This window comes from Varanus komodoensis, unplaced genomic scaffold (assembly GCF_004798865.1).
Source record: "Varanus komodoensis strain SLA01 unplaced genomic scaffold, ASM479886v1 scaffold6_4, whole genome shotgun sequence".
NCBI lineage: Eukaryota > Metazoa > Chordata > Lepidosauria > Squamata > Varanidae > Varanus > Varanus komodoensis.
In genome coordinates, this window is record NW_025336347.1 from 21,300,678 (window position 1) to 21,325,480 (window position 24,803).

Genomic DNA, 24,803 nt, shown 5'->3' on the forward strand with positions numbered 1-24,803 from the left:
TCCCCATACCCTGCTGAAAGAGGAGCAGAAGGAAGGTCTCCAGATGTATTGGATACCAACCCCCGGAAGCCCTGCCAGCATGGCCATCGGTCAGGAAAGCTGGGGGTTGGCCCAAAAGATCTGGAGGTCTGCTTCCTACCCACCCCTCCTATACCGTATCGGAAACAGCTGCATGTTTCTAGTTTTGGTTGCGTGACTGGTGGTGGCACCTTGAATTCCAAGTCTGCCCATGTCTTCCCCATTCTCCTCTTCCATTGTCTTCCCACTGATGAATTTTAGACCATAAGCCAGCAGGGCTGAGAAAACTACAGAATGGCTGTTCTTTCTAGATGTTCTTGGGAACACTTCCCATCTGCCCCGCCTCATATGGGCAATGAAACTTGTTATTCGGCATCACCAGCAAGTCACAGTTGTCCACTATGGATGCTGATGATTATTATTAATTATATAATAATAATAATAATAATAATAATAATAATACCTTTTGCCTCAAAAATCATACCCCAAAGGTGATTACCATCTGCTGAAAGCTGCTTACCGCACCAACAGCAATGTATTGAAGTCTACAGTTTGCCATCAATTTCACTTCCCCATTTTTGATAGCCCTGGTGAAACTGATGTCAACTGAATCCTTTACAAGACAGTGAGAGGGGCTGGGCAGCCCCACCCCCTGAGATCTGAGCTGCAGTGCTATGAAGGGCTTATGGGAACATTGCTCAGTCTGGGCCAGGAAACAGTGGGGCTGAGCTTTGCAAGATCATGTGACCAGCACCACAGGCCAGTACATGTCAGGGGAACCCTCTCTGCCCACTGATGGAACCGTCAAGATCAGCTGGCCCTCCAAGCATTCTCTGTCCAGACACATTTTCAACCCCCAAAAAAGAGAGGAGAGGAGAGGAGAGGAGAGGAGAGGAAAAAGGTATCACTGGATGTCTGCTGAGAAATTACAAAAGAATGAAAATCCACAGACCAACTCCGTCATCTGATAACATGTGACATTGCATCATATACTATGATGTGATAAACCTTTTATTTTCATCTGTTTCAATTTGGAGGCCACAAATTGAGAAAATGCCAGGCAAAATCTCTTTCTAGGTGGGGCAAAGAATCCATGAAGTATTTCCAGTGGACCTCCAAGTCGTGCTTGTAGGGATTCCCACAAAGAATACTAGCCAAGCGGGGCTTGGTCTGAGCCAGCATGACAAGCTTTTAATTCAGAGTGGGAGCTGAGGATCACTTAACACAACAGGGAGAATATTCCTACAGCCCCAAGGCAGCATCTAATGTGTCATAGCATTCCTCGAATTTCTTCCTTCCTTCGAGCTCCAACCACAGAGCTGGAGCTCTGGACTTGGATTGCCTCCCTGCTTTCTAGCTGCTGCAGAAAGAACTACACCAAGTGGACCTCCAACATTGGAAAACTGACTTTGGAGAAGGGCTTTTAGTGAGCAGGCTCACAAGAAGCACATCTGCACAAAATGTGCATATCCTACTTTATATCTATATATGCAAACTTATATATAACTAGGAGGATTTCACAGCAGGCAAAACCAGCCAGTCAATTTTTCATCCATGGTAAATTTCAGATAAAACCAATCACTCCTACCAAGTGATCAATGAGGTTTTGAGCTTCCCTGCAACTCCCTGTATCCGAAATGTGGTCTCCCGTGTTGTGACTGCAGTGCCGATGGACCTCCCTGGCTGCCCTCAAGGCTGATTTCATTGCCGTATCGACCCACCCATGTGGCAAAGCTGTGTACTCCCCAGCAAAATAGACTCGCCCCTCACTGCCGGCCAGGGCTGCAGCATGCTCACTCAGCTGGTAAGGCCTGAAGAGGGTGAAGGCCCCCATCGCATGAGGGTCCAGATTCCACTTCTTCACCACCCACTGGCTGCAAAGCTGCCTCAGCTCCTCCAGGGGGCGCTGGTGGATGGCCGCTAAATCCCTCAGGACCACCTCGACTGTCCTTTGAGGGCTGAGGGGGGCAAAAAACTCGGAGTCTTCCCCGTAGGTTTGGGAGCCTATGATGACTCCCAGGCCGTTGGAGAAGTTTTGGTTGGAATAGGTGGTGATCCTTGAGGGGAGGTCACTGATGGATGTTCCACCATAGACCTCCTCCCCTTCTTCTTCCCAGAATTTCTTGGTACAGGCCAAGGCTACCTTGGTGGCCCCCGTGGAGTGCAGAGAGCGTAGTGCCTGGGTCTTGGCGGTCGACAGGGCTGGGTGGAACTGAATGAGACGTGTGGCCTCCGCGGTGGAGGTGACAATGACATAGTCCGCCTGGAGGGTGCTTGGTGGGGCCCGGGAGTTGGAAGGGCGGTGAAGTACGGACACCACATCTCTTTCCCTGAGGACCTGCACCACTGTGCTGTTGAGCAGCACCGTAGCAGCGGGGAGGGACTGGTGGAAGGCGCGTGGCAACGTGTCAAAGCCGCCAGCAAGCTCATCGAACCTGGAGAGTAAAGAAAGGAGAGAGGGCTCATTTTGGATGTACCTGCCCAAGAAGTAGCCGGGAACCGAGGGTCCCTTCCTAAAAGGTCCCATCTTCTGCAACCCTAAACCTGAGACAGTGCAGCAAGCGAGGGACCACAGAATAAGAGAACTGAGTGTCCTCTTTCCAGAAGGCAGCCCTTTCTTTTCAGAGCTGTCCTGTGCAATCCTGGTTTAAGCTGCAGAACCGTAAGAAGAGAGAGGAACAAGGCCAGGGGTCCTCAAACTTTTTCAATAGGGGGCCAGTTGAAAGGATGCGGTGACTGCCGCGGGCCAGTGGGGGGGGCCTGGGGGTGTGGGCCGCTGAGGTGCTGTCGGGCGCATGCGAGGCGGCATCAGGCACGCGCGGCGGTGGCTCACTCGCTCAGAGGTCTCCATCTCCAATCAAGCGAGCCACCACCTCCTCCACCCCGAGCACGTACGGGAGGCAAGCGGTGGTGCTGGTGGCTCGCTCAGAGACCGCCTCCAAGTGAACAAGCCTCCGTCTCCCCGCCCGTGCAGCAAGCGCTGGATGGATGGCCATGGTGGGCTGGATCCGTCCCGCGGGCCGTAGTTTGAGACCCATGAACAAGACCCATTAGCAGATCGATTCCGGACAGCCGGCTGAACAGACAGGCTTGTCACCATCTCTCACACTGTGGGAAGGCTACATGTCGATTTGCATCGATATTTCTAAATTTGCATCTCTATATATAAATCAATATGAAAATTAGCATATGTGAGGACATGCCCCTCCCCTCCCCTCCCCTCCCCTCTTTGTATGATTCATATAGATCTGACAGCTAGGATTGTTTCTTACAGGCAAGCCAAAATCTCACAGCTTTCAGCTTGTTAAGTAGAGCACCAGAGACAGTTGGCTTGAAGCGGCCTTCCCCAGTCATCTTGTAGACAAGGGCTGCTTTTGCTGCAACAAGAAAACTGTTTGACTTACTGAAGCGGCTTTGCCCCCATCTCAATCTCTCAGGAAGGAGGGGTTAGTGAACAGGAGGAGAGGGGAACTTCACAAAAGCCCCTTGGCAAAATGCATTCTTGGTCAAGGAAGAGGAAGTGATGTGTCACTCGCTAAGACAACTTGGAGGCCTGCAGTGCATCCTCTGCCCTCTACATGACCACAGAAAGGGGCAGCTAAGTTTTTTGCTTCTTACTTGTTTAATGAAAATCTGCATCCATATTTCACAACTATATGTATTTCATAAACAGGTGGTTGCTTCCAAAGCAACCCTGGGCTTAAAATAGGTGGGAACAGTTGATTTTTTATAAGGTGTTGCAAAGATGCACAGACTTCTATATAAAAAGGACAGGGAGAACTTGAGATTTTAAAAAAATGGAATGTGGGAGAAATGACACTGTGTTCAAGGAAGCTTGTCGGCACAATTCTGCTCTTTTGCCTACAGTTCCTATGCATGCTTGATAGGTTAAAAATTCTCAAATGTTCTAATCAATGGTCAAATGAATGGAGCTTGTTCAATGAAATACTCTTGGTTCAACCCAAGCAACATGAAGTACTTGGAACCATTCAGAGAGACTGGTTTTCCCCCTTGGTTTTCTGCTTCGTTACCTCTTTTCCCGAGTAAACAGAAAAACTTCACGGAGAAACTCAATGAAACTGCAAGAAAACTCTGCACTCAAGTTCATGAGATCTCCAATCATTTGTACTGCTGCACGGCTCAGGTTCCCCTTTTCAATCAGATATTCCTGCGAAGTTAGCAAAGGACATAAAGATATCACGTCATGGCACTCAAAAGAAGAGATTTCATTCTCTTGGAATGTTTGCGTTGCTGAGGTGCTCTAGATTCTTCCTCGAAGCTTGTTTTATCTTGTTTGCATTCTCAAACAGGAGCATCTTTTCTTTCTTTTTAAATCAGAAAAGCCATGCATTCTTCAACTGGGAAAACAGGCATTTTTAGAAAGGACACTTCCACCCACAGGGTAAGGTTTGAAAATGTGAATTTTGTGAAAAGTGTGTATTTGAAGACTTTTTAAATTGCAAAAAATATCTGAGACTTCAGATCCTGCTCACTCTGTATATGGGACATGATCCTCTGAGTTTTGAATGGGAATGAAATTCTATATGCAACTATGTGGAATTGCACTCAGAATTTTCTACTTCTCTAGTGGTTGGAAAGTGGAAGTACTTTTGGTTTTTCCATTGTAGTGGCATTACACAGGTTAAAGCCAAAATGATCATTCATTTAAAATACTGCTGAAGCTTAAACAATGTTTTGCCTCATCTGAAAGGCTGACATACCCACTAAATGTTAAAAGTTTTGCATTAACAGCTTTTAAAAACTACATTCCAAATTTCACTATACACATTTTAATGTGGAGACCCAAAAGCTGAGGTTTGCTTTTGGAAGTTTAAACTTGTACGATCAGTGTCTCAAAAACTGATCTCCTTGGCTATACCCTGGATCCCTTTCCAAACTGGAACGTTGCATTTGGACTAAAATGTAGGCTCCAGGCTTTGACACCTTGGCACATTTTGAGTGTTTAAATTCCAGCTTGAGGCAGAATTCTCCCTGGAAGCAAGAACAGTGAAACAGAACCTGTTGTACTTCATGCACACCATGAGAAGGCAAGACTTACTGGAGAAGACAATCATGCTAGGGAAAGCTGAAGGCAGGAGCAGGAGGGAAAGACCAAAGATGAGATCCATACAGGAACCCACAGCCTTGAGTTTGCAAGAACTGAGCAGGGCTGTGAAGGACAGGACTCTGGAGGGCTTTCGTGCATGGGATCACCATGGGTCAAAGACGACTTGATGGCGCATAAGAACATTTATTTATTTATTAAAACATTTTTATGCCGCCCCATTCGCCGAAGCCTCGGGGCGGCTTACAACATAGATAAAACAAGTTAAAATCCATATAAAATAATCTTAATTAAAACTCACATTATAAAATAAGCTCATTTAAATGTTGAGCTGCATTTTGAAAAGCACTCAAGGGGGCAATGCCTGCATATTTAGAGAGAAAGAAGTGGCATGACTCTCATGATGGCTGGGCATTGTAAGCCTTTTTTTCTGTCACAACATGCCTGGGATCGTGCCCTCCGTTGATTTTTATTTTGGGCATCATATAGACACAACAAGGTTGCCCCCTGGTGGCGGAAAGGCAAGCCTTTATAAAGCTACAAGAACTTGGGCCGTGCATGTGTAAGTAAGAGTGCCGAAAGAGACACGGCAAGACAAAGAACTCCCCGTCGGTCTGCCCACCCTGCCCCATCAGCCCGTGACGTGAGACAGCTGCAGAGGGAAGCAGATCTCAGTGGCGTCACATCGCAAAGCAACACTAGGCAATCCAGTTCATTTGGGCCTGATGGTTTGTCTGCCCACTTCCAGTCTTGTGAATCAGATTTTTCACGGCCTTCCATCTCTGAGACACGCTGTGATTTTAAACAAAAGCAGACAAGGTTTGCAAAAATTAGTCTAGTGTGATTTGGGCACATCTGAAGCCTGTAACAACAATCATACAACAAATTCGTGCAAATCATACTAGAATGCTGTACTTCTCCACTTCTAATTTGCACAGATCTGGGCCTTTCTTTGAGATGGACGTTCGCGAGTGGGTTTGATTCGCACTACAGCGAGTTTGTACCAGTGCAGGGCTGACGAACTGGAATCTGGAGGGCTGAATCTCAGAATCTGATGTCGGAATCTGAGATGCTGCACAGTGGCAGTTCAGTCTCATCCATCATCAGTGGTGGCCCTACCAGGAGGCGGAGGGAGTCAGCAGCCCCAGGTGGAAGATGCCGGGGCTGAGGAACGGTTGCACAGTGCTGCAGCACAGAACGCTCTGTGTGTGATGTGACCTGGCTGGTGCCCCCTAAGCGAGCCTGCTGCCTTCAGGCGGATGGAGGATGCTGTCTGCCACCCCTCCGACACCGGGTAAGGCTCAGTTGCCATTCCAGCTGAGTTCTTTACATGGACCGGGAAGAGATGCTGAATTGTCTTTCACCTCCTGCAGCGAAAGGCCATAAACAGGTTGCTCTCTATCTTCCAGTTATAGTAGTAAAACTGGAAGGGAAACCTTCCGTACCTTCAAAGAAAAGGCATCGTATTTTTCAACCACATGGGTACAATTTGATCTCTCTAAGTCTTCTTCAATCTGGCGGATGCAAGCAAAACAAAGGCAGGTTATTTGCGGAGGATCCTTGTTGCAGCATACTGTGCCCTGTTCTTTCAAGGAACAACCAACCCATCAACCTCCGGTTGTGATAAACAGCAGGCCAAAAACAGGAAGTGGGTGGGGTGAGCAGGGCTGATCCAGCCAGGAAGGGAGGCTAGATCGAGACTTGCTAGATTTGGGGGTGGTGTACAGATCAGGTCCGTGATGCACCTCCACGTAATCATGCACATCTGGAGGCGCAGTGCTGCATATCTGCATCTATTTTGGGTGTGTTCCCCATCTGCACGGCACTGCATGGAGAGAGCTGCATCTTCCATTCATTTTGCAACACAGAAGAGACAGGCATTTTCCTGCATGGTCCCGAGTCATTAATTGTGCACGGCAACCTGATGTGCCTGTCTGTCTCTGGGTGGGATGGGAGCAGGGCCTTTTCCCCATCATGCCTAGCTCACTGTGTCTGCCAACATTTGGAGCAAGAGATATATTTGGGCTCCCTCTTTGTGACCTGGAAGTCACCCCCGCCCCCAGGCACACCATGACTCTTAGCCATGCTGAAAAAATAAACAACCGCAGACCATGTTTACCTGATAGTACTTCAGATTCCTAATCGTAGAATAAAAGCATCGACACAGAAATCCTGTTTGTTTTGTCACTTTTGGGGGGCCTTATAACCACTCATAAATGTGGAAGCTACTTAAAGGATGCTTATGGCCACATGCATGGAAGCAATTGCATGAGCCATTCCCCAGGAAATGAGTACTGCTCAAAACCAGTTTGGCATTTAACCTGGCTTTATTTTAAAGCCAGGGTCACCAGTGCAGCACCCCTGGCCTCCTTCAGTGGTACCTGAGAAAGGACCCCAAATGTGATACCTGCCGGCACTTGAAAAGCATATGGCACAGATTCATATGAAATGCATACAACTGTCTACCGATTATATAAATGCTTCAGTAAAAGTGGACCAAATATCCAGATAAGTTTCCATTTCAATGTGGTGTCCATATGCCTTCCATTCATATATCCAAGGCAGGGAGAGCTGAGGAAGAGAAACTCAGGGAGAATGGAAAGGCATTTGCTTAATGCGGCAAAGACGGCCAAGCGGGCACCAGGCAAGCCTCCTGAGGCAGAGAGTTCCACAGACAGGGTGCTACCACCAAGAAGGCCTCCTCCGAAGATGCCGCACAAGGATACCCGCAGGATGGCCTTCAGGGACTTTCCTGCACAAGCAAGCCAGGATAGTTCTCTGCTAATCCCCTGGCAACTGCGTCCACAAGAGTCACGAGCTCGCAAGCTGACACTCACCGCTCTCAGTGCTTGGTAATAGAGCTCCACAGCAGACTTGCCTCGTTCTGAGGGGTCCACGGGATATCCCAGGATGTCTGGATTTTTCTCCACGTCTTTGACTCGAGCTCGGATGTTGTTCACTAAGTATTGCCATTGCCATTGCCATCTGAATAACGGTGTAATTTCAAGCCAAACTTTTTAACGAATTCCCGGACAATTCTGTATAGCAGGATGGGAATAGTGGACAGATCACAGAGCAGAAGTAAGAAGAGAGACGGCAGCAGAGGCGCTAAAAAGATACAAGACACCATGTTCTCATTTATTATTATGCTCTTTTCTTTTACGTGTTAATTTTCCTGCATAATTTATAGTCTCACAGCAGGGGTGGAAGGTCGCTCAGCAAGGATTTGCTTGCAAACAATGGCAACGACAAAGTCCCTTTTCTGTGCCCTGTGGATACTGCTGCAGTTAAGAAAGTCTGGTGCAACTAGGCAGGGATTTGGGTGTGGAAGGGCTGCGACAGCACTCGGAACAAGCTCCTAGGCCCAACACTCTTTAATCCTACCCGTAAGGCTGTGCTTGGCAGATCTCAGGGTTGTAGCACAAAAACAAAGTTTTGTAGTACCTTCTACTTTATTGCCAAGGTTGCCAGAGTGCAGCCCAAAGATACTCCCTTTCATGTAACTGCAGAATGAGGAGCCGAAGCAGGTGGGGCTCTTCCCACCCATTTTGGCACAGTTCCTTCTTCCCCCAGCCTGCTGTAATGAACTGGGGAAAGGGTGTGACTGACAAGGCTGGGGAAACCACTGCTGCCTTCCCCTCCGTTTAGAATGGTTCAAAGGCGTAAGGGGGATCTCTGGGTTGTAACCTGGCAGCCCCCCAGCCTGTGCTGGGATCATTCTCCAGTTCTAAGCATTCCACCCACTCGCTGGACATTCTGTCAAACTCGAACCCTGGACCTTGAACTTCTTTCAGCCTGAGGACTGAACTCCATTTCACCATAGTTCTCGGGGGTCTTATTCCGGTGATGATGAAGCAAAAGTGGCAGGGCCAAAACCGCTGACATATTTTAGCTTAAAGCTGTTGCTTTCAGTAACTGAGCAATCCAACTGTTTGGAGTGGGGGGACACAGCAACTAAGTTCATTAAGCACATTCCCACGGGGTGACACTAATCAGTTCTTACCGGTGACTGTAGGGCAAGCGCCTCGGCCCCAAATCCACATACCAGTTCCCTGCAGGATCCCGATATGTCTCCATTCGGCCTCCCACATGACTGCGGGCCTCCAGGATTGTCACCTGGGAGCACAAAGGATCAGAAGAGTTGCTGTGAGATTTAAGGATAATCACAAAATGTCTCCTCTATACAAGTTAAGGACTCAGATGTTCAGGACTCAGGAACTGTGAGGCGCTTCCTTCTCTCTCTCTCAAACCTTCTCTCTCACTCAGCTTCATGGGATGACCCGGGGTTTAAGTATCATGGAAGAGGGAGAAAAATGCCTCCCTCTCCACTTTCTCCACACCATGCATTATTTTAAGCACCTCTACCAGGTCTGCCCTTACTCGGCTTTTTTCTAACCTGAACAGTCCCAGTTTTTGTAGCTGCTCCTCTTCGGGGTGCTCTCCCAGTCCCCTGCCCTTTTTGCTGCCCTTCTGGGTACCTTTTCCAACTGAATAATGTCCTTTTTCAGGGAAGGTGACCAGAACGGAACACAACATTCCAAGTGTAGTTGCACCAAAGATCTGGATCAGGGAAGCCAGATCTTGGCAGTTCTATTTCCTATTCCATTCCTAATTATGCCTAGCATGGACTTTGTCCAGGTGAGTCTCGCAGACGGGGTTCAGACAACACAACCATCCGTCATGCACCCAACAACCCCAGCGACAAGGCGTGGGTTGTCAGGGTGGCTTACAAGCCAAAATTAAGCCGTCCTGACAATCCTGTTCCAGTTGCACACGCCATGGGTGCCCGGCGGCTTATAAGCCCTGGTCCATCGTCCTGCAGCACAGGACCAGTTAAGGTCTGTTCTTCATGTGAGCGACTGTTCGCTCATTTCAGAGCTGCTGACGTTTATTATCCTGTCCAAAAGAGAAAGGAGAAGAAAGCTGCTGCCCTCAAACTGTTTCAGAATTCAACTTCTCAGTGGCTATGCTGGTTGGGGTTTATGGGAACTGTAGTCCAAACCACCTAGAGGACATCAGGTTGACATCCAGCAGTGCTTCTCACATGGGGGGCGGGGGGCAAAATTCCCTTGAGGAGCACAATAGACTTGGAGGGCACATGCCCAAATGTTGAGGGGAGGACGGGACTTTGGGATAGGGGGACTGGCCAGCTGTATAGGGTAGGCAGAGCAGCTCGAGCTCAACTTGGCCACCCAGTCACGAAGCTCTCTCAGAGGTTTTGAGCCCAAAATGGAGAGGTGGAGGGTTATGTCAACTACCCTGGTTACCTTGGAAGAGGATTCGAGGTGGAAGACCAGTGCAACATGTGCAGAACAAGCCCATAATCCCCCTTGCCTAGCCAGCCAGGGATGAGTGCACTGAACATCCTCTCAAGAACCATTTGGACCTTTTCACACTGGACCTGGGGAATTTCTCCCAAACTGGCTTTATCCCTGCATATTGATTTGGGAACGATCCCTGCTCTGTGGGTAATGGCTTTTCTTTAGCTTCCCTACGTCTGAGTGATATGGGGTCTGTGATATCGCCTTTCCCTTCCCAATATTCCCCTCGGCATCAGTGTTATGCCAGTGCCCTGCTCCACAGGTCTTGGGACGTGCACGCACACATGCAGCCTGCAGGGATCCTTCCATTCCCTGCTGTGGGACAAACAACCTGGCAGGCACTGGGCTGGGAGGGCCAAAAAGACAAATCGGTCCCCACCATCCCAGGGCCGTCTTAACAGCATTAAAGCAGTGTCCTGGGGCCCCTACGACAACTACAACGACTGTTAATTTTGGAAGTTTTCCAATTTCCCAAGGGTTAACAGACACAGATTAGTATGGGGCCCAGGGGCAAGTGCCCATCAGGCCCCTGCGTTAGGACGCCCCCCTCCCCCACAAGCTCAGAAAGAAAAAGGAGAAGAGAAGCGCCAGCCAAGAGACAGGTGGGAGAATTTGGTTCATTCTACAGCTTGACTCGTAATTGACACACATGTCAGCAGCTGTTTGGAGCAATTACCCAAGAGCCCCTGAGGGGAAGGACAGCCTTGCCTGTTGATTAGGAGCCTCAGAGGTACTGATGCACCTGCAAATAAAGCTGCCTGATCTCATGAGCAATTGCTCTGATGGGAAACTACGCAGTTTGATGCCAATGAGTCACTGCAAGGAGCAACCGTTTGGGGTGAGAAGCTGCACAGCACAGGCCCCCAGCTCTGTGTGTATCAGAAACACAACTGGGCAGACTTCAGGCTTGTCAGATCCACTTTCTTTCTTGCTGGAAACCCAAGATGCCCCAATTAGAGCCAGGCACAAACAGAAATGCACCGAGGATGAAAGGACAGGTCTCCAGGAATGTGTCTTCAGGACAGAGCAAAACTGAGCTTACAGAAAAGTCCATTCTGGCTTAGTCCAAGCATTCTTCCTTTCAGCAGCCTGACTGAGTGATGCAAAGTCACATGGTTACCAAGCATGGTTTACTGGGGCATGCTGGGACTTGTAGGAATGTTTTTCTGCCTAAACGTGCATAGGATTTAACCTTTTGAGTCAGGACCCTTGCCTGACCTACTGCAAATCACCCACAACTCTACTGATAGGCCAATCAAGACTCTGATCTAGATTACAGTCCACACAGAGGAAAGCATATTCAACCATCTGCCAGCATGGCTGCTTCTGTGGGAACACTGGACTATGACATTGGCTATCAGAAATCTAAAGAGTCATAAAATCCTGCACATACTCCTAAATATAGTGCAATAAATCCCTAATATGATGTCACTCTTTGAGAATTTTCTTTGATTTGGGGGGATTATTATTATTAAATTTATATACCACATTGTTTTCCTCCAATAAGCCTACAGTGGCTCACATGATCTTCTTCCTCATCTTCATTTTATCTTCACAACAACCCTGTGAGGTAGGCTGGGCGAAGAGTCTGTGGCTGGCCCAAAGTCACCCTGCGAGCTCCATGGCTGAAGGGGAACTAGAACCCAGAGCTCCAGACAACCGATCCAAGTTCTAATCACGGCACTGGCTGAAAGGATGGCTGTGGTACAAGTTACCCATGTGACCCAGAGGCTGCAGGCCAAATCCATTCTGTCCTTCCTCCAAATTCTCCTGCCGTACAGATAATTCTGACCTCTTGATAAAACGTAAGCATCAAGCCAGGAATATTATTGGATGCAACTCCCATCAGCTCTCTCCAATGGCAAGGAGTGCTGGCAGAGGTACCCCAAAAGCTTCCCCTATCTGCCTTGAGGATTGTGGGTGCCCTTCTTACCATGAAGCACCCATTTCCACGCACACGCCAACACCATGCCAGTCCTCATGAACCCTAACACATTTAGCAGCCTAGCAAGTGTTGCAAGTTTGGTTGCGCCACGTATTTTTAGAAAGTCAACGGATACTGGCATTTTTAAAGGAAACTTCCTTTTGTAACGATCCCCAAACACAGAAAGTGCTTATTCACAGCAGGCAAACACTGGGTCAATTTTTTCATTGAGCTGTTCAGCACAACCCCAGAATCTTTTGTGATGGGTGACTCCTTCAACATAGAGATGAAGTTGGGATTTTTCCCACCCCAACATATATCACTTTACAGTTGCTTAAAGAGAGTCACATTGGCCATTTAGTGCTCATTCCCAAGTTTGGAAAGATCCTTTTGAAGTTGCTTTTTGCTTTGACCTCCCTAAATATGTTTCTCTCTCTGCCGTTCCCAAAGTCAGGACTAGAATGGCTAGGCAGAAATTGCAGGACAGCTGCTTTCAGCGAAATAGGAGGTGATTCTGCCTCATGGACTGAGTTGCTTCATAAATAGCCTCCTTTTCCATGGAGGCATTTAAGCAGGTGCAGGACAGGATCCTTCCCTTCCTCATTACATTCCAGATCCCACTTTCAGCCAAGAGTTGGACTAGATGCCCTCTTAAGTCCCCTCCAACTATTTTCCAGACTCTGTGTCCTCTTCTGCACCATGGCCTCCAGGTCACAAATAATTCAAGGCTCACCAACATTTGCAAAACCTGAAAGGGAACATGTGAGCAATTCACATATTTCACTGCCTGTCAGTGTGTACGACTCCACACTGTATGGCTTGCCCAACTTTCTACGTCGTTTACAGGGGCTTGCCTGGCTGTAGGAAGCACCCATTTAAGTCATGCCGATTGGTTCAGCTGACAAGAGACAGAAATACAGCAAACACGCTGGTCCAAGACAGGCCTGCAGGGGGAAGGGGACGGGGAACGGGGCCTTTGCTGAGCGGCTCCTTTCTATCCGCACCTGGCTGTAAACGGGAGCCAGCATGCCCAAGAAGAGAAGGGCCCCACCTCCTGCTATGTAACCCACCCAACCCCACCTGCCCATCTGTGCTGCACAAGGTGACGTCGTCAACAGCTGGCTGCCTCCGCAGCGCTGCATCTGCTGTGCCCACATGCGACCCCCCAACCAGGGAGGGCTAGTTTCCGGAGCCTCCAGCTTCCACCACCTAGGTGGCGCCATCCCCACATCAGAGCACCCCCTGGTGGCTTCACCTGGGGTGGCAGTGATAGCAACAGGAGCCGTGTTCGTGGAACTGGCATCTGGGGCAGCTGTTCATAGTTCCCACGAGGCCCTGGAGTGATGTGAGGTCAGAGGCAGGGTGGGAAGTGACCTTGGTGACTCTCAGGCTCAGCCACCTGGAACAAGCATTTCTTTAAATGGGGCCCAGGGCTGGCATAAGTGATAGTCCTGCCACAGGGGCGTGGATGCTGGGCTTGGCTACTTGAAATGCAAAGGGGCTTCTTTCAAATTAGGGTTGTACATCAGAAGTCAACCTCTTCTCTCTTTGTCTCTAGCAGGAATCCTGCTTTTGGCCCTAACCACGGGTTAGCACGGTACAGACACTGCATAAGCTCTTGGGATAACCCAATACATTCCCAAGATTGCAAGCTGTGGTTTGCAGAGAGCAAGACTGACACCTGCTTTGCCAGCCTTTGGCTTTCCCAAATGTGCAAGGATCTGGCAGGAAACAGGAGTGCAGAGCTCTTCCAGCACGAGGGCGACCCTCCTTCCCAAAGGCGCTCATGGCAGCGGAAAGCTCCTACTGCCATAGGAGCCAGTAAGGGCCACAGGAGAGGGATTTCAACCATTTAGAATGGGGCGGGAGGGCCTGTACATTTTTTTGTACAACCACCAAACAATTCATAGCTGGAGAAAGGGGACGAAGCCACCAGGAGACTGCAGGAAGGTTGGATTTGGGCCCCAGACCAAAGGTCTGGAGTCCCTGCTACACAGCAAGGCAGCCTTCCTCCACTCGCAGCAACTTCCAGCCAGCCCTGCCAATGCGCCCTCTCCTCTCCTCTCCTCTCCTCTCCTCACCTGGTGTCCAGCATCCAGCAGCACTTTCCCAGCTGTAAGACCAGCAATCCCGGCTCCTACGATCACAATCCGTTTCGGCTTTTCAGCCTTCCCAAGCCCATCCTTAGCGATCTCCAGCAGCTGGCCGTACTCCGGGTCTTCGAAGCAGCTCTCCAAGGGGCGAGGACTGCTCTGCATGACAAGCAGGGCAGCAAGGCCCAGAAGCACTGGAAAGACACAGCCGTACAGGGAAGACAAGCAACTTGGATCTTCCACGTCCCCATTCGGCACTTTTAACCACTATAGCACACCAGTCCTAGAGAGACCCCGAGAAGCAGATCAGTCCCATATACTTCTTTTGCTATATCTCTTTTGTGTTTGACCATCCAGACAGATTTTTAAGATGGGGACAGACTGGCCTCTTTGGGAGCCTTCAGCTCATGACACCTTTGAAGATCTTTCTAGAACCACCAGCCAGGATCCAAGAGAGTAAGAACACCTGCATGTGTGCGCACTGAAAACTGCACTCTTTGCTGCCCTCTGGTGGGCTTTTTCAGCAGTGAAAGATGGTGGCATAATTGCTCAGAGGTATCTAGTTCACCTTTCTCTTCTCCCACACTATGAACTGAGCAAGGTTAGTTACTGGGAGTTCTGTCAGTCTTGAAATAGCCAAAGATTTATCTGCAACACAGCAGCTGGATTATGATGATGAAGATGAGAGGGATTCTTAAATAAATCAATGTACAAAGGTGCTTTAAAAAATGGAATGTGGACTACCCAGATAAAATGGAGACACAAGATCTGTCCTTCCTATTACAGAGATGCAAAGAACCCTCAGGCTTATCTGATGAAAAATACACAGTAATGCCCCAAATGGAAGTTTTTACATGGCACCTGCAACTCCCTGTCAGCGGCTGCTATGAAGGTGATAGCTTTAGTGTCAAGATGCGTTCAGTGAGGTGACCGGCATATCTTTTGGCACTTCTGTGGACAGCTAGCCCAAGGGATACTGCTTACCCAGAGACGGATACAGGCAGCTGACATTCCTAGAGCTAGGAATGCAGCTGACAACTCACCAGCAGGGTCACAGCTGCAAAGACAGGTCTGCCATTTGGAAAAGGGACCACTGGTGGCAAGACATTGGTGGCTTTCTTGCAGCTGGCTGAGAGGAAGTGATCCTGCCAGCTTTGGGGGATCTGCTGGTGCTTTAAAGTTTAATATCGTCTGCTTGGATGCTTACCTGCTCAACAGGTATATTTCTAAATCTTATATATCAGCTTTCCCTATCCTAGTACCCTTCATTCCCCATTTGCAGAAGCCTTGTAGATGTTCACAGGGCAAGAACTACCGTGCAGGATGCCGGTTACGTTCCCCCAAGGAGCATTTTGTCTTTGAGGAGTTGACATTTTCCATGCACTCCACTAGTCGGACGTGGGGGTCGAGGAAGTGCTTTCTCCCACCCGGCAGGAGCCCGTGGCTCTTGCAAGGGATGCTGGCAAAGTGACCAATGGACACAGTGCTTCCCCCTTGCATTGCCACGCCGGCAGTCAGTCCAGAAACAGGCAACAGAAAGAGGATGAAACTCAGCAGCCTCAAGACCAAGTACGGAAAGCATACCTGGCTGAAAAAATGACCTGAGAAATTTCGTCAGGTTTTTGGAAACTTCACCATGACTCATCAGGTTTCTCCATATGCTTTACAGTAACAAGAGAAACCACAATTTGTGGCTTGTAGGGAAACCTGGACCATTTTTCTCAAGCAAAACATCTGTCCTTCGAGCCGGAATCGAACCAGCGACCTAAGGATGACTTGGCAGCACTCTACAGTCCTCCGCTCTACCAGCTGAGCTATCGAAGGGACACATCCAAATCTTTGTCCTGTTTTTTTACATGTTGGATCTGGAGTCCCTTTAAAGTAAGGTAAGCATTTGCCTCCAGGATGCAGGACTGGAATTTCAGTTTGAGTTTCCACGTCTTTATTCAGAAGTCTTGCATCACGTTCTAGACATTGCCATTATCGTACCTTTGCCAGAATACTTTCCTTCACAAGACATGGGTTGTGCGTTTGTGATCTCTCACACATGGCAGTTGGCAGGTGTGTGGCATGAGGTCATTCTTCCCCAGGCCTCGCCTGTGCTTTGCAGCCATTTCCGTGGCTTTTTAAAAATAGCAAAGTACACTATTAATTGGAAACCATGCTATGGGAAACTCACAGATTTCTGTAGTTGTGCTATACCACAGTGCTGTCTTATGGTTGTGTAACGGAACATATAGAAAGGCAGAGATGGGAAAACCCCAGGAGAAAACCACATATAAAGAGCTGATCTTAATTCGGGAAAGAATCCTGAAGAAGATTCCTGGGAAAATGGCACATTAAAAGCCTCGTGTAGAGGAGCTGACGCTCCCATTCAGCTTGGGCGCTTGCTTTGAGTTCCATCCTGCCCTTTTCTTTTCAGAGCACATCATTCTCCTCCTCCCGCTCTCAGTCCTACCCCTGCAACAACAAGCCTGTGAGGTAGGCTAGGCTGAGAGTCTGTGGCTGGCCCAAAGAGCAGGGACTAAAACCCAAGATCACCCGCGTCCCAGTCCGCAGTCTTAACCACTAGGCCACACTGGCTCTCAGATGCTTTCAGCTGCAGCCAGGGCAGAGCTGGCAACCTTAGCATACAAATTGCGCCCCTCGTTCTCAAAAGGAAAGTGCATGCATTGAAGCTGCACCTGTTTCAAAAGCGGACACAAGCTTTTCATAAGGTAACAATTTCACAATCAAAAACCGACAAACAGAAGCAACACATCTGCAGGGGGCTTGTGCATTCTCATTCTGTAAAATCTGCCTTGTGGCACTTTGCTGCTCAAGCCAGACCAACAATCCTCTCCCAGCCCCACGGCCAGGCAGACAAGCACCAAAACAACCCCACCCCAACACTTTTCCCATCCCAGGCAGTAAATTTACAGCAAACGGAGAAGAATCTGCTGTTCTTTCACAATCTCCAAAATCTGCAGCCTGAAGCCACTGCCTCCGTCTGCTGGAGTTGCAGGATTGGTTATATCTGACTACAGTAAGCAAATGAATGTCTAGGATTTCAGTAGAAAATGGGACACAGGAAACTACCACACACTGATCCAAACCACAGGTCCGTCCACGTCAGGATCCTTGAACCTGACTTGCAGCGGGTCCCCAGCTAAGAGTTCTGCTAGCCCTCCCAGGAAACACCAGGGACTGAACTTAGAACCTTCTGCATGCAAGGCAGAAGTGCTTCCACGGAGCTACGGACCACCGTCAGATGATGCATTTGTCAGACCTTAATGTAATATCCTGCACTGAAACGGGAGAAACATACAGCCAAGGGACCATGAGACGATAAAGGAAATCATTAATTTGTATTAATCAAATTCAAATCATGTTAAAAGAAAAGCAAATGGATAAAAATGTCAATTACAAGCAATACAATACCATACAATCTAGGAAAGGGACTCCAGCGAGCAGCCGACAGGCACGGGGATGGCGCCTGCAGAGCTCTTCACTCCTTGCTCTGTTAAAAAGCTGTTTATTGAACATACTGGGAAATGTTGGGGAGCCCATGTCCCTTTTCTGTTCCTGAATCTGCCACTGATAAACTGTTCAGTCAGAAGGAAGCAAAATCAAAGGAAAAGATGGTGGATAAGAAGAGGAAGGCAATAAGGGAAAGGAGAGGAAAAACAAAGCCAGGGGCTGGGAAGGGAGAGAAATAGTGAGGAAATGGGTTGAGGAAAGGACATAATGAGGCTCCAGGCTGGAATGGGGAGTGGGGACTGAGAGAGAGCGCAACGGGGAGAGGCCAATTTGTGGTGGTTTCTCGAATACCAGATACACCCAGCATGTAAGTTGACCCTTGGAACTGAGAGCAAGGAAGCAAAAATTGCGGGGAGGGGAGGTCGTCTTATATGCCAGATGAACAATTGTCATCATTTTATATCCATCATTTAAAAAGATCAGATAGATAATAAGACAAACTTGTTTTATTAATACTCATAAAAAAACTTCTTACTGGTATAGACTAGCACCAAAGTGACCAACCATGCGGGATAATTTGCTTAGTCTTCTAAACTGAGGTGCTCTTTGATTACATCGTGAGACCCTAGAAGCTTCTGGCTGACATATATCCCGGTGTATAAGATGACCCTTGAAACCAAAAATAGCAACACAAAAATTGGGTGTCATCTTACACGCTCAACATAGGAGAAACACCAGAAAAACAGTCCAAAATGTTGACTTTATCTTATATGCAAGTTGCCTTCTATGTCGGTATACATGGTCCCTAAATGTGTCCACAGGTCCAAAAAGGTTGGGGACCATTTGACCAGGACTTTGTAAAAGCAAAACACCCAAAGGATGCTGAAAAGCAAATGCAGCCTTATACAACCCATCACATTTTTTAAAGGCACCATGCTGTATTTCTCTCCATGGGGGAAGAGCAACACCACCCAGTTCATATCCATGCATGGGGTTTTGTTGGAAAAAAAGCTAGTGGCTAATTCATACATGCGCCAGTGTCCCTTTCCATAGCTGCTGAGCTTTGCCCGAGGAACATTTCAAAAGCCACGGCACCTAATGGGCTGGATTCAGATTCTCGAGAAGACCCGTCACCCATCCAGTGCTTTTAATGGGCCAACTTGAAATATCATGACGTTTGAATCCAGCCCAACATCTACCAGATCTCTCTTACCCACATGCTTGGAAATGAGGTGCTCCGATACCCTACCCTGCCCCACCCCATTTAGCTTTTAGATTTGCTGGCCAGCAAAACTGCCAACTGAAAATCCAGTTCAACACCTAAAGGTGCCACACCCAAAGTTAGAAGGAGCAACCCAGCAGCTCAGACATGTCCCTTCGATAGCTCAGCTGGTAGAGCGGAGGACTGTAGAGCACTACCAAAGTCATCCTTAGGTCGCTGGTTCGATTCCGGCTCGAAGGACAGATTTTTTTTTTGCCAGAACATTTGAACAAATTGCTCAGTGGAGGCATTTTCACGTGCGATGCTCTGGAATGAGTCTGCAATTAAACTGACCTATCACATGAACATCTAATGAGAATGTAAGCTCCATTCTAACCTAATTAACCTCTGTAAATATTACCCAGTACTCTTCGGCCTCAGCATATTTGGGGTCACAGAAATCAATGGAGCTCAAACACACTCGGCATTTTGCTGGACTATACTCAAAGGTCATTATTTTCTCATCTATGCCTCTCCCCTTCCAAAAGCTGCCAAAAGGATTTTGTTCTTTAATTAAGGCTCAGCCCCTGTTGATGAAAATAAATATTTCATAGTGCAGTCCCAATCCTGTTGGACAGTCCATGGATCAAATGCCCCTCCGTTCCACCAAAACGCCCCCAGAATGGATCCTCCAAGCCAGCACGGAACTAGTTTAATTACTTGCGATGACAGGGCAGGCTAGAGTTCCAAAAATTAAGATCTGCCAAGCCACCTCCACCTTCACTTGTGCAAGCTGGCCAGACACCAAAAGTGGCAAGTGGTCTCCAAAGAGCGTAAGAAAAACCACACTGGATCAGATCAATGGTCCATCCGATCCGGCGCTTCATTCACGTGTCGGCAAAGCGGCTATCCGTGGGATCCCTCAGGCAGGAGAGCCGTGAAACCTCCCCCTGCCCAAGCTCCCCAGAAACTGGTGCAGAAGGACTGCTGCCTCTGGAAACGAGGGTAGGATGCAGCCAGCAAAGCGAGTTGCCATGGAGAGCCTCCTCCTCCATGAATTCATCCAGTCCCCTTTCAAGCCATCCAAATGGGTGGCCACCACTACTTCTTATGGCAGTGAATTCCATGGTGTAACTATGCTATATGTTTTATCTATCCTAAACCTCCTACCAGTCAGCCTCATGGGAAGACCATGGATTTGAGTGTTTGGGGGAAAATGTCTCCCTCTCCACTTTCTCCACACTGTGCATGATTTCGAACACCTCTATTGTGTCTCTCCTTACTTGCTTTTTTCTTATAAACTACACAAAATCAGTTGTTGAGGCTTTACCACTGTGCACACTTACTGGGCTTGGCCATGGTCCCACGGCTGGAGCCCTGCTAGATGCAAGAGGTGTGGCGGAGACTCACAACACCCTCGCTTTCATTGGCAGGTGCCAAAAGGTTCGCTTGTTTTCACTGCTGTTGCCTTTTGGCCTATGGAAAACATCACATGGCCCTGCGCATCTGGACTCTGCGGACAAACAAAAAGCATAAGATCAGGAAAAAGGGGGGATAAAGATCAATAAGTCCTGGGAAGAGAGCAGGTGAATTACTGAGGTTTATCCTCATTATTCCAACGCTGGGAAAAAAGCTGTGTACTTATGTAAGACAGCAGCCGCGGAGGCAGGGAGAAGACGCTAGTGAACATTTGCTCTAGCAGGGCTCTTAAGCGCTTACGGTCCTCAGGAGTCAGTCACAAAATCACTGTTTAAAAAAAAGTTATTAATTGATTCAAGTTACAAAGACAAGGCCACTGTGGGCCTAATCCTACGCATGTTGAAATAGGAGAAAGGTCAGACAGAAAAATGCTTGCTGCAAATTGCATGGCCTTTTCTGTGTGGAAGTGCAGAGGACTGAATTTTACCTAGTTCATCGCAGAGACAGTCTGAACCAAGCAAGCCCTTCTGGATCCATGGCTCAGTTTTTTATCCTACCCTACATCAGCTCTCACTATAATAATTTTAATAATGATGTAATATTAATATAGAAAAGAACTGCTTATATCACTTAAATGTGGTCGTATAGGACATACTGAATCAGTGGTTAGTTGATTATGACAATAGCTAACATAGGTACATGCAAATGAATTATAAATAACAGTACACATTTGTAAAGCTGCCAGGTTCAGACCCAAATAGGACTTCTGTATCAAAAAGGGATAATTTGGCTGGATGACACTTATCTTGCCACTATAGCATTGTAATATGAGAAACAGCAGCTTGTAAGTTATCCCCCTCCCCCACCCAATCTCAAAAGAAGGCGACTCATTGGATCAGCAGTCCTAAACTTTATGGGTCTGTTCTGATCAATGCAGGGATGGGCAACCTGTGGCCCTCCATGTTTTGGTCTACAAATCCCATCTGCCCTAGTTAGCATAGCCAGTGCTAATGGATGGTGGGAGTTGTGGGCTGAAACATCTGGTGGTCCAGCGAGTTGCCCACCCCTGTTTTAATGGATAAGAGCCAGCTTGCCGTAGACCAGGGGTCGGCAACCCGCGGCTCCGGAGCCGCACGTGGCTCTTGAATACCTCTGCTGCGGCTCCGTCACTCGCGTCACAGCCGCCGCCGATCCACAGCCCGTGCCGGCACAGCGCTTGGATAAATTGAAGAAAAGTTTCTGAAGAAAATCAAACGTTTAATGATACTTGGGTAGATTCATTTGCTTTTACTGCTGACGAACTTATGGGGTTTGCTGTTTAATGCATGCAGCCCTTTAGCACTGACTTTGACTCTTCAGGGAGCTGTTCTCCTATTCAAAACACAGGAAAGGAGTCCTACTAGTTTATAATGTAAGATTAAAAATAACAGTTTTTAGTGACTGAACAAGAGCTGCAGCTAAATCATAATGAAGCTATACATAGCATTAAGGTTAAAACGATATATGCAGTGTTATCTTCATTTTAGATGTCAAAAGGGTTTTGTGGATCCCGGTGTTTTCTTTTGTGTGGGAAACAGGTCCAAAAGGCTCTTTGAGTGTTAAAGGTTGCCGACCCCTGCCACAGATGTTTGGGAAAGCAGGTTTCGTACTTGGCACATTGGAGATGCAAACCAACACCTAAGACATCTCTTGAAGTGGATCACTTGCCCTTTAACAAATGTTTCCACTGCTGTATAAGCACAGGCAAGCAGCAGGCAGAAATTTGCAAGGATTTTCCCCAACCTGGTGCCCCCCTCCCAGGTGCCGGACTAGTTTTTTGGGGATGATCAGAACCACATTCTCCGGGGCACCAGACTGGGGAAGGCAGGTGCTTGCAAGCTAGGAAACCAATTGGCTACGATAGTTGGACCCAATGGAAGGAGATGCCCAGCCTTATTTATGTTATCACCACCATGAGACACTGTAAAGGCTGAGATATAAAAACTTTAAATAGACAGACAGACAGACAGACTATCATTATGTTAGGGGCAAACAGCCAGGGAAGCCGCTCTGCCTCATGCCCTTCTTTTATGCCTTATTCACTGCTTGGAAGTGGCCAGAGGCAGACTTCTAGGGCTAAGCTGGGTTGAGACAGGCCTCAGCAAGTTCTATTTACCAAGTTATTATGATGTTAATTCCTTCAGCAACAATACCAATGCATACTTCCCTGGGCTGGCAGTAAATTCTGTTCATTATAACTATGTAAACATGGAATTCCACTTTTAGATTATGAGCTAACAGACAGAGAAGAGACTTTTGAAAACTCTAATATATATGCCTACTAGCCAGTATTACATTTCAGTCACAAATGCAATCCCCGCCCCCCAAAAAGCAAAGCAAGACAGTGTGCGTGTGTGTGTGGGGGGGGGTTACTTTCAACTCAATGCTTCCTGTGCATAATTGCTTAGAAGGGAACGCTATTGTAGTCAATGAAGCTTACTCACAAGTAGACGCTTTGCAGCCTAACAGTTTACTCAGAAGTCCCATGTAGTTCAAGACAACTTGCTCCCCAGGTAAATGCCCTATGCGCAATTTCCTGAGAGTACTGTCCCATTTGAACTCAGTGGGGCTTTCTTTTGCATAGGCATACCCAAGACCGTGAGGGCAAAAGATGAAGGGGACGGCAGAGGATGAGGTGGCTGGATGGAGTCACTGAAGCAGTCAGTGTGAGCTTAAGTGGACTCCAGGGGATGGTGGAGGACAGGAAGGCCTGGAGGAGTGTTGTCCATGGGGTTGCGATGGGTCGGACGCGACTTCGCAACTAAACAACAACAGCGACCCCAGACTGAGGAGTTGGTGACATGACATCTCCTGAGTCCTTGCCCTTATTAAAATGCTCAGGAATCTTTCATTTCCTCCTCATGCACCTGCTGGGAAAGAGAATCTGCTACCCTTTTGCTCTTCTTCATGCAACCTCAGTCCGAGTTGCATACTCCACTCCTAAGAGCCTAAAGGCGCATCCTATGCACGTTTAAACTGGGAGCTGTAGGGGTTTTCCCCTGTCTGAACACGCAAACGACAGCAGCCCGAAGTGCTGTCCTCGCGGTTCAAGGGTCTTTCGTCTACCTCTTAAAAAAGAAGCTAATCATGAAGGCGTGCCTGCAACCTCTTTTGCCAACAGAACTGAAACCTCAGCCCTTTTTAGGGTTCTAGGCATGGAAGCTGCGTAAGCGCCCTGCCACGTATTTTGCGCGCCCGTCCAAAATTAGCATGCGCAGAAACTCTACCTGTGACTTACTCCCAACATTTACTCCTCCAAGCGCTCACCTTAAGATTAAGGACCAGGGAGCTGGAGAAGAGAGAATCTTCCGCTTCCTAAGAAACCAAGGACTACAATTCCCAGCAAGCGAAAGCGCCACTAAGCTAAAGAACTAACTTCAGCACGGCATATTTTCGACGTATTTTTCTTAGGACTACAAGCCCCAGTATGCAATGCTTCCTTTCTTTTTAAACTTGGCGGAAAAGCGCTCTCCCCTCCCTCGTCTGACTTCCCAAATTAGGGGATGCCGCGGCTCTGTGTTTTTAGGTACTGTCACCTTTGGCGTCTATTATTGATAAAGTGCCAGACACGTAGACACGTGGTAGAGTAACGTCAGGAAGCGAGGTGTCTGACTCGGGGGCTTACAATCAGGCGAGACAGCGAGGAAGGCAATAACTCAGAGGGGCACGACAAGGGTATTAGTCGTAGAATTAGGGTGGCCACTTAGGTAATATAAGAGGATTAAAGCGGATATCAGTTTGCGTAATATCTGCACCTGCTAATTTATGCGTATAGGTGAGCATTTAGAAATAATTAAGATTTCAACAGGTGACTGACAGTTTTGCTTTGCACGGCCCATTGTCTGAGAGCTCTTGAGGGGCAACTTGAAGGCCCTCACAGGACTTGTCTTTAAACTAGACTGCCCTTTAAATAGGGGCGCATTCGACGAAGAGGACAGTTCTCTGGAGGCCCTTCCAAAGAGGACCGCCCTCTATAAAAGGCAAGGCAGGCAACCACAATTGCAATCCTATCGATGTATATTCAGAATCGATTTCCACTGGGTCTAATGGATAAGTGAATACAGGAAGTGTGAGCAAAATGTGAGCAAAGAAGTCACGTGGTGTTGCGAAGGGCTTTTGTAACTCTTAATGGCATACAGTAAAAAAAAGTTGGCTACTGAAGTTCTCCACTGACTGTTTGCATGTAGTGGTGCAAAGGCTAATTAACATGATTTTCCACTGCTCTGTGCAAACTGCATGATGCTGATTCTTATTTCGACCAATG

General features: G+C 47.9%; 1 protein-coding gene and 2 non-coding genes across 3 annotated transcripts; 1 reads left to right on the forward strand and 2 right to left on the reverse strand.

Moving 5' to 3' along the window:
* Nucleotides 1–1,581: 1,581 nt before the first annotated feature.
* LOC123034607 (L-amino acid oxidase-like) lies at nucleotides 1,582–21,721 on the reverse strand. Its single transcript, XM_044452100.1, is given in 9 exon segments — nucleotides 1,582–2,453; nucleotides 4,050–4,186; nucleotides 6,529–6,597; nucleotides 7,921–8,051; nucleotides 8,054–8,121; nucleotides 9,087–9,199; nucleotides 14,410–14,615; nucleotides 20,428–20,594; nucleotides 21,651–21,721. Coding segments are annotated over 8 exon segments (1,608 nt in total). The 5' UTR covers nucleotides 20,441–20,594; nucleotides 21,651–21,721; the 3' UTR covers nucleotide 1,582.
* Nucleotides 16,159–16,245, reverse strand: TRNAY-GUA. The gene is given in 2 exon segments: nucleotides 16,159–16,194; nucleotides 16,209–16,245. It is a non-coding gene; the product is annotated as a tRNA-Tyr (tRNA).
* On the forward strand, nucleotides 19,255–19,342 carry TRNAY-GUA. Its single transcript is given in 2 exon segments — nucleotides 19,255–19,291; nucleotides 19,307–19,342. It is a non-coding gene; the product is annotated as a tRNA-Tyr (tRNA).
* Nucleotides 21,722–24,803: the final 3,082 nt, after the last annotated feature.